General features: G+C 40.2%; 1 protein-coding gene across 1 annotated transcript in view; it reads right to left on the minus strand.

Moving 5' to 3' along the window:
- SMS (spermine synthase) overlaps positions 1 to 12,094 on the minus strand; it is a 44,750-nt gene that overhangs the window by 16,939 nt on the left and 15,717 nt on the right. The window contains exons 3-6 of the mRNA XM_042036312.1: positions 5,402 to 5,495; positions 4,914 to 4,978; positions 2,317 to 2,492; positions 369 to 523 (exon numbers count right to left, since the gene is read on the minus strand). Coding sequence (XP_041892246.1) covers positions 369 to 523; positions 2,317 to 2,492; positions 4,914 to 4,978; positions 5,402 to 5,495 — 490 coding nt within the window. The remainder of the gene's footprint in view (positions 1 to 368; positions 524 to 2,316; positions 2,493 to 4,913; positions 4,979 to 5,401; positions 5,496 to 12,094) is intronic.

Consider the following 12,094-nt stretch of genomic DNA (forward strand, 5'->3'; position numbering starts at 1 on the left):
TTTTTTTACAGCTTTCTTTAGGAAAACAGAAGAACTCAAAAAGGCAGAACTGAGCCCAAAACACAAACTTGACAGATCTGTCTTCTGTTACTAGAGAAAGCATCAGAATGATGACAGAGGCATCCCTTTCCAGCCTTATTTAAACTACTACTCAGAGTTATAGTATGGATTGGGAACCTGAAAGCAGGTGTTGCATAACGATGCACAAACATGCAGTCACTGGTCTCTCTAAGCTGACAAAAAGAAATTTCATTTAAGACCCCATCTCCTCATGCAAGTCAGAACCTGACAGGTAACTGTCCTCAGTGCTAAGGTATCAGCAGAAAGCTCTGGTTGATATGAATAACGGGCCATTTGTCAAAGGATATCTCTACCATAGTAACCATCTTTGGCTTCAGTTTGACTATCTCATAGAGTATACCTCCATCACCACCTCCTAGGATTAGCACTTCTTTCCCAGTGTAGTCTTCCTTTCCACTGCCCATTATGGCTTGAGTATATGCCAGGTCACTTTCTGCCAGATCTGAATGGAAGGAAGAGAGAATTGGACAGCAATATTAAGTCTTCAGTTGTTCTCATTAACTGGTATTAATCCAGAGGTGATACAATACAGACGAAAGCAAGAGCATCTACAGAAACAACCTGGCTCTCAGAGACAGTGCAAGTAGTGAGATCTTTCTCAGAATCCCACACAGGATTTCTCCAGTTCTCCATGTGAACCCAACAAATGGCCACCTCAGCATTCGGAAGTACTGTGTACCAAAAGAAGTAAAGTAGGAGACCAAAACCATCAGTCTTTGTAACTTGATACTTCAGTGGCTTTTTATCTCAGACTCATCCTGAAAGAGACAGATCTGGAAATTTTTGAAAATACATTGTGGACACCAGCTAAAAAGAGCAACCTAGCCTAGATGCACACCAGTCGATCCCTGCACAGAAACAAACATGACCATTAACACCCAGGTGCTGAAGGGCCCTGCAGCTTGCCTTCTGCCAGCATCAGCTTCAAAGCAGGCACTAACACTCCCAAGCTGCAATAACAGATCTGCACTACAAGGGCCAAGCTTTGTGCAGCAGCACATCGTGGCATATCCTATCACTCTGCCTGGCAACCACCACCTCACTCACGAGTGCACAATAACAAAATGAGACAAAGCATTGTTTTAAAATCCCATGGAAGGGAAATAAGTAATGGCATATGTCCCTTTCTACAAGGCACATTGTCACAATGTTCAAGCAAAACCTCATCTCCATATTAAACTCTGATGAAAATTTCTGGCTAGAAGTACTGAGTACTACATTTGATGATTTCTAATACAGTTCTATCTGGATTAGAAAATACCTTGCTAATGCACTCAGTAACAGTGCTTTTCAGCTGTCATCTGCACAGAAGCCCTCTTGACAGTTGCAGAAAGCTAACTGAATGGTTAGAGGTACTTCCAATGATTTCAAAAAGCTGTAGTTTAATTCCTTAATTTCTCTGCCATCAGAGTTAAGACAGGTATTCTATCCCTGGGCAGCAACAGCCCTCATTTACCACAGTCAGTCCTTTTTCAACATAAGAACTAAGATTTTACAAAGCACAATCCTTTTGTTGCCTAGATTTTTTAGAAAACAGCAGTCTCCAGTTTTAAAAAACAGTAGTCCACTTTCTTCTAAGTTCACTTTCAAAAATACAAAGGTCAGCAGGCACAAAGTACAACACAAAAACCCTCACAAAGGTTGGGTTGCTATTCTGATTAACTTAAGAGTTATTATTTTGAAGAGTCAAAAGATGTTCACCAATAAAGCAGCTAAATGGTTTGAGATACAGCTGCCCTATACCTCACCAAGCAGGAAATTCCCTTAGAGAATCAAGGGAGCAGCAGGGTTATACACATACACATATGCCAGCTCCCATTTCTTTGTATTTGTTTAGAACTACATTGTGTTTTGAAGACTGACAAAGTAGCTTGTTTTGCTGTCAAAGAGAAGCTCTCAGAAGGTTGGACTGGCAACAAGAAGGAAAAGCTCATATAAAAGAATGGAGTAGAGCAAGCTCTGCTACAGAACACCATCTATTCTCCTCAGCCACTTTCTGCAGCAAAGATACTAACTCTGGAAAAATAAATCTTTTCTTTTTCAACTCTAGATTTTACACTGGTCAGCCTGATTGACATCCTTAATATAAAGGAACAGATACACATGTACATGCATAAACAGTTTCCAGCATCAGAACCATGACTCTTAGACATCTAATTAAACTGCCACAGCAGGACAGAAAACAACACTTCTGACATTTTCACACCAGAGATCCTTAAATGAGATGGTACTTACTAACATCCCCACTGAGAATAAGAATATTCCCAAATTGTTTTGAATGCAGAATTTTAATATTCTGAAAAGGTGAATCTTCATCATAAACAACTTCATCTATGTCATATTCCACCAGGCGCCCATCAGCTGTAGGCCAGTATCTATCAATGACACCTCCTCTCAAAATGGCTGGCAACCTAGAAAGAAATAATATGAGAAAAAGATTACAAAAATTGGAATGTTTATTTTTTTTAAAAATCCACTTTAAATATCCCGTGGATTCACCATAATAAGTAATATTTACAAGAGGCATCTAAGAAAACTTGCTACATTTAACACTCAACAGATACAAGAAACCTACCAGCCATATGTTAAATATACATAAGTTGCTAAGGCACAGATAATATAAATGATTCTTCTTTATGTACAACTTCTACAATGTACCTGTGAATTTCACTCTATTCAAAGAGATGGAATTTACATAACATACAAGCCTCTGTAGAAGAAACAGCTCATGATCAGAAAATAATACAAAAGCAGAAGGCAGGCAAAAAAAACAACAAAAAATCTTCAGTTAAGAATGCCATTTCTTTAAGATTAAGTGCATCTTACTCAGAAGCTGTACTGAGAGACATTTTAATACATAGAGAAACAAAAAGTGAACTATTACAGTGTTTCAAACTGAGCTGGGTCAATCTGCAGTGCATAAGCACAATCCTTGATATCAGCAGATAGTCTGTATTACTTTTTAAAAGTGGTTCAAGCATCTGCAAAGATTGTTTTGGGTTTCTTGTTTGTGGGTTTTAGGGGTTTTTTAAATTCCATAGAGATGGTTCAAATCAGTATTTCACCTGTAAAGACAAACTATCTTTGAAATGACAGCAAATGATCAAAGGGATTGTGTTTAGGCAAAAGTGCAGACACAGAGTTCATCAGATCTCCCACACACACTTGAAAGAATAAAGGGGTTTTTTTTCCAGAGGAGGGTGTAGCAGAAGACCAGAGACAAGCTGCTTCTCAATTCCCTAGTGATTCCCAGTCAACATTCCAGAAACACTTCCTACCCCCAGCGAGCCGCCAGATGGCGGCACACAGTGGGAGCAAGAGCAACCCTTCCTTACCTCAGAACAACAAAAAGGCACGAAAAGCTTCTCCAGCTACATTCACTCTACTGCAGCTGCGTGTGTGCAGCTGACACCAACACGATGCAAAACAAATTTTAAAAAAGGCACAAACGAAAAACAAGCAAAAAAAGACGCTGAGGAGCATGTGCCAAGATCCATGCCAGATACACTGTTTGAAGAGGTTCATCCTCTATACTACAGTAACCAAAAGATCTAGGTCACTTCAGGCAGATGTTTTCCTGACCTGTTTTTAAGAAATTCCTATCACAGGGATTCCACAAACTCCCTGTATCATTTCAGCATTAAAATAACCTCAAAGCTTCTCCTCAATAACACAGATTGAGGAGATCAATCTATGAGATCATCTATGTTCATACACTGTGCACCTTGTGAGCCTTTACCAGGTTGAAGTAAAGCAAGATAACTACTCTGTTTTACACACAACTGTAAAACAAATAATACTCAAGTATAATACCACTTTTCAAATTACTACCATTTTACTTGTGGTCTCTCAAACTTCAGATCTACTTTCTGCCATAATACTGCTTAACTGTTTTCCTGTTTTGTAGTTTGTTCCTTGGCTTTACTGAGCCTTGCTGATTTTACACTTCCTTTTTACTTTTCTTAACCCATTTTCACTTCTACGGTCCTTCAAGCACCCACTACATCTTCCACCATGGGCATGCCTACAGTAAGTGCTCTCTGGCTTCACGGTATCAGTCACTGCCAGACAGTCACCATGAAGACAACAACAAGCCACATCCAGTATGAAAGTTATTTCAGCACCAGGCCATGAGCCACAATTTGAGTCCCTAAAATTTAATATACAGCCTTGAATTTAAATAATCCAAATTGACAGAGGGCTTGCAAAGCCTCCATCCTTGAGTTTTATAATAAAAGTTTGCTACAAAACATATCTATATTCTTGTCAGGTCCCTAAACCACACATGCCCACAGTGAGCACCATGAGGCACACCAGAGGCAGAGATGTGAGAGAAAGAGCCACAGGAAACCTTCTCAGGGTGGGGTCTCCTCTATGGGCTTGAACTCCATTTTAGCTCTAAACCTCAGCCCTGGTCCCTGAGCTCTATCCCACCTGCCCAAGTGTTTGGCCAATCCTTGACACCCAGCTCGCCCCCAAAGCTGCCTCAGTACTACAGCCCAGCCTGGCAGTCACAGGGATGGGTCTCATGCTGGTCACCATCACCAGCTCACCTTCTCCATGGGCTGTGGGATGTGGCCCATAGGGTACAGTTTATGCCTTGGCCTATTCCCCTGCCACCCTTGGCTGCCCAGCCCTTCCAGAGCAGTCTGTTCCCACTTCCAGGCTGCATTTTCTCTCACTATTTCATGCAATCATCACAAGAAACTAAAAAAATATCCCATCTGTATCTTCATACTCCAGGCTATTCACGCATTACAGCAAAGCACAACTTGCTTATCTTTAGTAACTATGCAGACAAACCACACACAGAAGAAGAGGTACAAACTTACCGTTTCACCCTTTTAATGTTACCATGAAACAATTCTTTCATTCTTTCTTCTACTTTGTTTAGAAGCTGCAAAAAATAGCAAACATGAGGTAGAATTTGTAGATCATCACTTAATGCAAAATACCTGTTAAAATTACTCTACCTGGAAGGCAATAAAACATAGCACCTGCTATGAAAAGGCTTTGAAATGTAACTAGAAGCCCATGAGTAACTATCTTGCCTCCTCAGGCTGGTTACAAGCAGGATTGTCCATATTACAGCAGCTGTAATACGAGACCCAGTACTTGCAAAAGAGTGCGTGCATTCATGCACTCACGTGTGTACACAACTTCAACAGGTGTTACTGCTCCTCGTCAGTAATCCAGGTTTGAACTGACTTTAATATTTTTAATCTTTTACCAAGATAGACTTTGATCGACCTGAAAAAAAAAAAAAAAAAAAAAGGTGCTCCCCATGCAGTCAGATAATCCTAGTAAGCAGCACTCATACCTGATCAACTTCCTCTCTTCCTTTCATGTGATCATTGTAGCTCTGCAGATCCACCAACACTAATCCATGAGGATGAATTCTCAAATTGGCAAAACTACAACAGAGAGACAGTGATGACAAATTTATTATCAAAAATCAGAGTAAGGAAATAAAATCTGAAACGAGTTACATTAAAATTCAGAATGCATGTTTTTTCCCCAGCATCTGTAACCATTGGCAGTGACAGCTCAAGTCTTCCTCTGCAAGGAAGAGCAAACAAAGTTGCAAGAACTTGCCTATCACTACACAACTAATAAAACCAGTAGGAAGCAAGGCAGTGAAACCATGTTTAAGCCACAACAACCATGGTACAATGAGAATATGCTGCTTGCTAGTCTCAGTTCTTCAAATAAGGCCTGCTGGAGCAGGTGTGTTGGTTTGGTTTGGGTTTTTTAATTGAAAACAAGCCTTAAGAAAACAACCGGACCTTTTCCTTTTCACTTCTAGGGGTGTGTTTGTTTCATTTTGTGGGGAGGGTGGTTGGGGTTGGTTGTTTGGCTTTCTGTTGAATGGGGTTTTTTTTTAACTTTTTATAGCAACTATTCAGAGACACTGATCACATTCAAAGCTGAGTAAAAATCTGTGAGAAACAATACACATCCTGGGGCAAACCACAGCTTTCACTGGCAAAGAAATTGCCGCAGCAAACTCTCATTGATGAGCAGAGATGCAAAGTCAACATAACTCCTACTGTATATCTACTACAGGAACATTTCAAGACCAAAGAGCAAGGCTTCACTATGCTACACACATGAGGCGAACAAACAATGAATCTTGGAGAACTTGCAAGAAACAAAACAAGAGCTAAGGGCTAAGGGCAGTGGGGAAGGACACAAGAAGAGAGGGCAGCCGAGGCAATATCCTTCCCACTCTAGGGAGGAGAGAATACAAAAAGAAACAGAAAGGCTAAAAGGGGACTACATAAAGGAAATGGAGGGGAAAAACCATACACCAGAAAAAAGGAGCAGAAGAGGGGATGAGAACAGAAATGACTGAACAAAAAAAGAACGGTATTCAGAGATAGAAATGCACTAGTACAACACAGAAACCTCGGATAAAGCTGTATCGTTCTCTGAATGCTCTTTTCTTTGCCTGTCTGCTCTTATCACCCCACTCAGCCCCAAAGGAAAACACAGACTAGCTCTTGTTGTGACAATAAGTTTAGATGACCTCCCATCTTCCCACCACTCCCACCTTTGTCTCTTCCAGAGCTCCTTTTGCAAACTGTCAGCCTAATATGAACACCACCTCTCCCATGGTGCTGGGAACTTCAGCCCTTAGGTGCAGTCAGAAATAAAACCCTAATTATTCCGTTTTATCTGAAGACAACTTTTGGTAACTGTAAAATGATCAAATTATGGAAACTGACTGAAGCAATTTAAGAATAAAAATGCTCTTGCTGGCTTTGGAACAGCAGTGATCTGCAGCTCTCACGTGTTACTACTGTCACCCAGTTCTCTTCAGAGGATAGGCCCGGAAAGCCTGAGGCTTTCCTCACGACTCTGCACACAGGTCTTGCTTCCAGGAAGGAAAGGCGCTTCTATTTAACACACACATGCACACCCAGAGCCCACAGACTGTCACCACCTTGGAGCAACCCTCCCTCCAACCCACAGCTTCCCCACTAGGTGTCCTCCAACACAGGTTTTTGATGAGGGAACACAAAAGCCTACCAGGATTCTGTTTACATGATGGGTTGGGTTTTTTTAAAGGAGAGAAAGACAAAGAGCAGAACTCAGAAGATGGAAGTACTGGTCACTCCAGCAGGTTTTGGACACAACCATTCACAGTGAAAAGGGTAAATTCCATAGGCCCTCAGAGCTGTGGAACTACAGACAGAAATACATAAACACAGTTCATATGACAGCTCTGTAATTTGATTCCTTGAAAACTGGCACAGTGTCAAGTATTTTCACTGTTAGAAAAACTTTTTATCAGTTCATTTCCATATTCCAGGAGTTGTTGTTGGCACAAATAAGCAACAGATTTCATTATCCCATGACTCGAGTTCTTTTAAATTAATTTCCTCCTACAATCACATAGCTGTCATAAGATTTGACAGCTGACATCTTCACTTCCCCTTTGACTCCATGAGAGGATATTCCTGCCTCCGCTTTGAGGTAAGAGGCAAAGAGGCAGAGAGGAGAGTTGCTCTGAAAGTATAGCCACACAACTTCAGATTTGTAAGTGATGCGATGGCATTAGAATACAGTGACAATGGCACTGCAGAACCATCATTCATTTTATCAAATTGTCATCTCTACCAGAATAGCAGGGTCCTGACACCTGGGGAAAGGGGGAAGAGATGAAAGGCAGGCAGCAGGCTGTGTAATGAGACAAAAATTCAAGTTCCAAGTTTCTGGCTGATATTCTCCATTAGTTTATGATAAAAAAAAACTTGAATGAAATTCGTAAGTCTCAACAGTAATACAGGTCCAGGTTGGTTATACCTTGGCTATAAGTTATCTCGATGAAAACAGACACCTAAAGCAAGCTAAGATGCCTGTAAAGATTTAAACACGCAGCCAACAGTACAAGTGTACTCAAAAAAGGGAACAGTCCAGTATTAAGTAGTATTAAGGCAGTAGTGGTGGGCCAAAGCTGAACCCACAGAAGACTTACTAGCTTCAATCAGCAGATAGCAAAGGCTATGCTGGCTTTTGTCACTTTACATTTGTCTGCTTGGCAGAACATATATGAATGCAGGTTTTTATCAGCAGCAGCTCTTTTAATATGTGGAGGAAGGTTCTTTAAAACAATGGTATAGTTTCCATTTTCTACCTATGCAAATACAAGAAAGATTATTTTAGAATCCAAATGAGGGGAAAAATAAAGTTTGCTTCAAAATTAGCCCCTCCTATCTCATCTTTCTGAAAAATATAATTCCTGTTTCAAAAAATAAACCACTTGCCACACTTTTGGTGTGTGCTTGCATGTAATTTCATAGAAGTAGTGAGGGGAAAAAAAAAGGCTCAGTGATGAGGTATCCTCTTCCCTTCCATCTGGCAAGGAAATCTGCATCTGAAAAGCAGCCCCCACTACAATAAGGCTCCACTCTTTGCTGCACCTGCATATCTGTCACATCCTCCAGTGCAGTACTCAAGCTTTTTGTGCTTGTATGCAAACAAGCACCAACTACAGAAACAATTCTACTGAGTGCTGCATCTTACCACCTGATCATCAGGAAACTTCAGATGTCAACAAAATTCCAAACCCCACAAATCCAGAAGTAACTGCTGGAAACAGAACTAGGAAGCAAAGATCTAACCCAAAATGCGTATCATCCTACCTTACTTGCACTGCGGAGGAAGAAGCATTGCAATCTCACGTATCCAAGAAAGGTTTTCCAACACCACAAACCCAGAGAATAAAGCTGGATAGACAGACAGGTACCTACAAACTCCTATTTATCCATCAAACCTCTGATCTGCTGACTAACTTTGAGTCACTATAAAATAGAATAGTTCAAGTATTTCAAAAACAGCTTGCCACTAAAAGCATCACCTGTCAAACAACTCAGTGAGAAAGGAAATAAAAATCTGTTAATATTAGGAAAATATAAAATTTTTAAAAATGGCACGACATTGTTTCCCTAAAACATAGCCTTTTTTAAGTGTTCTTCATCTTAATTACAAAGTACTTGAGGGACCTTAAGGAACTAGGCAATCACATTTTTTCATTATACCATCATTCCAGTTCTCTTCTTACAGAATAGGAAAATTAAACCAATGACATAGTAGCTGCTGCTGATTCCTACCAACTCCTTCCTATTCTTCAGTCCATTTTTATACTCTGGGTAACTCCACAGGCAACTACAACACTTCACCCTGTAACAAAGAGCTGAAGAATGTTCATCCTGCTCCCTTAAAATATGCTGACTAGCACACAGAGTGGTTAGCAAAAGCCTAACAGAGAAAATAAAAAAGTAAACACACTCCCCTCTCCCTTCACAGTGTTAACATATTCATCAGCATCTCTGTGATATACAAACCAAATTCAACTGGGTAAAGCTTGCACTGTTGTGAACAGTGAAGTCAAATGCCAGTAGGATTATACTTCTCTAAACAAGAATTCAGAAACTGAAGTTAAAAATGGGTATGTCTATAGGGGAAGTCAAAGATTTTCTAAAAGACACTCCTCTACTGTAGAAACAATGACTTAAGTTTCAGGTTTTGGGGGTCTGTGAAGGGGGAACATGACAAAAGAGGGAGCACAGATGCACAAAGGAAAAAATAAATCCCTCATAGCTCTATGCAGTATAACAAAAGACTACTTGCACACAAGCAGTAAAGACATTAAAACAAAGTATTAGTTGAGAAGATATCAATTTCCAAAGATTAGCTTCACTGATTTTTTTTCCTTAACCTAGATTTAACACTTCTCAATCTGTTGAAATATACTGGGCACTATACAAAGTACTGTATACATTAAATAAGACAAAAACTTCACATTTTTTTAACCTAACTTTTAACAGTTTAGTCCAAGATAGTGACATTTCAGTAAAAGCATGCTGCTTAATGTGACCCTAAAACCATCCTGGAAGCAATCTAAAAACACGCAGCTCAGAAAAATGAGACTGCTGGGACCCCAAAACTCAGAGACCCAGCTCCACTCTGGCACATGCTACTGTTTCCCAAGCAGTGTTTGGGCAAGAGGATTGGCAAAGCAGAGAGGAATTGCATCCATCACCACTTCAGAGGAGAACATGAGTGGCTCAAGAGAGCCATTTCCTGCTCCACTCTAGAGTCTTGTGTTGACAACTCCATTAGTTAAAGGTTTTCAGCTGAACCTCCCTCAATTACGTTCTTTGTCAGAATAAATCACAAAGTAAATGGACCAGGTAGAGTTGCCACATATGACTTTTGCTTGCTTAGCTTTGGACAAAGGAGAACAGGGATCTGTTGCTTTGGTAATGACAATAGGAAAGCACATCTTAATCCCCAAATCAGCTCCACTTCGTTCAACCAGCAAAGTCCTTCATGGGGCTGTTCACGTGGTATCCTCATCACAGATGAAGTTTTGTCAAAAGCAGTGCCCACAATTCCACCATCTGCAGCACAGGGCTCCCTGCAGGTTATGGGGGTTATCTCAGCAAACTCTGGAGTGTAGACACTGTTTAGCAACATGTTACTATCTCATCTCAAATATTTTTCCCAGGGATTAGTACCCAGCTTTACATCAACCACACATCTTCGTTTTGCAACGTCTCAGTCACCTTTGGCTGGCTAAAAACACATTTGTGTGCACATGCTCCCAAAACCCTTACTCACATACAGCACCCACTCCATCTCTCATTCTAGGGAACTTGTGACAAGTGGCAGCCAGCCATCCTTACAAGAGCTGCTCATGACATACCTACCCCTCCATCACAATTCTTTTTTTTCCATGTTTTACTACAAGCTGCTGGGGGAAATGAAGTACACTGTTTTGCAGGGAAGGAGGAAGAAACTGCATGCCCTGGCTACTTTCTGTCCAATTGCATCAGGTAATATTTTTACACTAACTAAAAATGGATGATATTTTAGGGCACTAAGATTAAGTGCAGACAAACTTGCTGGTATTAAAATACAGCCCATTTAGTTAGTATGAAATCCTCCATATGCTCATCAGTTCAGTCTTACAACTTGTGAAATGTGTTTGTTTTGCAAGGTTTTTTAACTGTCCAGTCTGTTGAGTTTTATGGGTTTACAACCTCATTTGTTTAAGTTAACTGAAACTACATCAAACAGAAATACAAACAAACTACACTAACAGAAATACACAGTTTGGGGCTACCTTTAAAAAAAAAAATATTCAGGCTTTTTCTATAACCAGAGGAAACAAAAGTGCTGAGGTCCCAAAACACAGAAAGTTCTCCTGCACACATGTTCCCTAATTGGGAGCTTAATGGGTCTGGCAATGCGCAAAAAATACTTTAACTCCATTACAGACAGTAAGTTGTCAAACTGAAGTGAGCCATTTTCAAGGAAGATAAACCCAGTATGCACCAGAGTTCAGACAGCAATGAATATACCGAGAGAGCAATAACCATTCTCTATTAATTATCATTTAACACTGCACCGTTAAAAAAAAAAAATTGTTCACTTTGCAAGTGCCACATTTGAAAAGGTAACTGAAATATACAAAAACTTCCCAGAGCACAACTGAGAATGATAAACATAGAACTACTCATATCCTCTTACTTGTTACCTTAGTTTGGATCCCAAGAAACCCCCCACAAAAAAATCCCAATCAAACAAACAACCCACCAAACAAAACAAATCCTACCAGCAAAAAACAAAAAACAAGCAACTCCAAAGCAGCAACTGCCACCATGATGTCCAGAACAGGTAACTGAATAACTGCAAGGAACCTAAGTGCAATAAAATCATGGTAGTTACGTATAAATAAACCAGATCAACGTATACCATAATCAACTAACCCTCACACTGTGAAGCAGCATGAGGAAATAAAGTGAATGTAGTTTTGTTTTTCAGTTTGTCCCAGCAGTCTCAGCTTTTGTGTCACTAATGACACCAACCACCCTTACATGCTGTTAATTACTTCAGAAGCTGCTTGAGAATTTGCAGCATATAAAGGTGTGTAAATGCAGACAGAGACACAAAGCAGTCATTGTTCACATGCTAAGGTTAGATTCCAACATGTTTAGACATA

The sequence above is a fragment of the Corvus kubaryi genome, unplaced genomic scaffold (assembly GCF_017639235.1).
Source record: "Corvus kubaryi isolate FWS band 111438036 unplaced genomic scaffold, C.kubaryi_AGA036_p1.0 133, whole genome shotgun sequence".
Classification (NCBI taxonomy): Eukaryota; Metazoa; Chordata; class Aves; order Passeriformes; family Corvidae; genus Corvus; species Corvus kubaryi.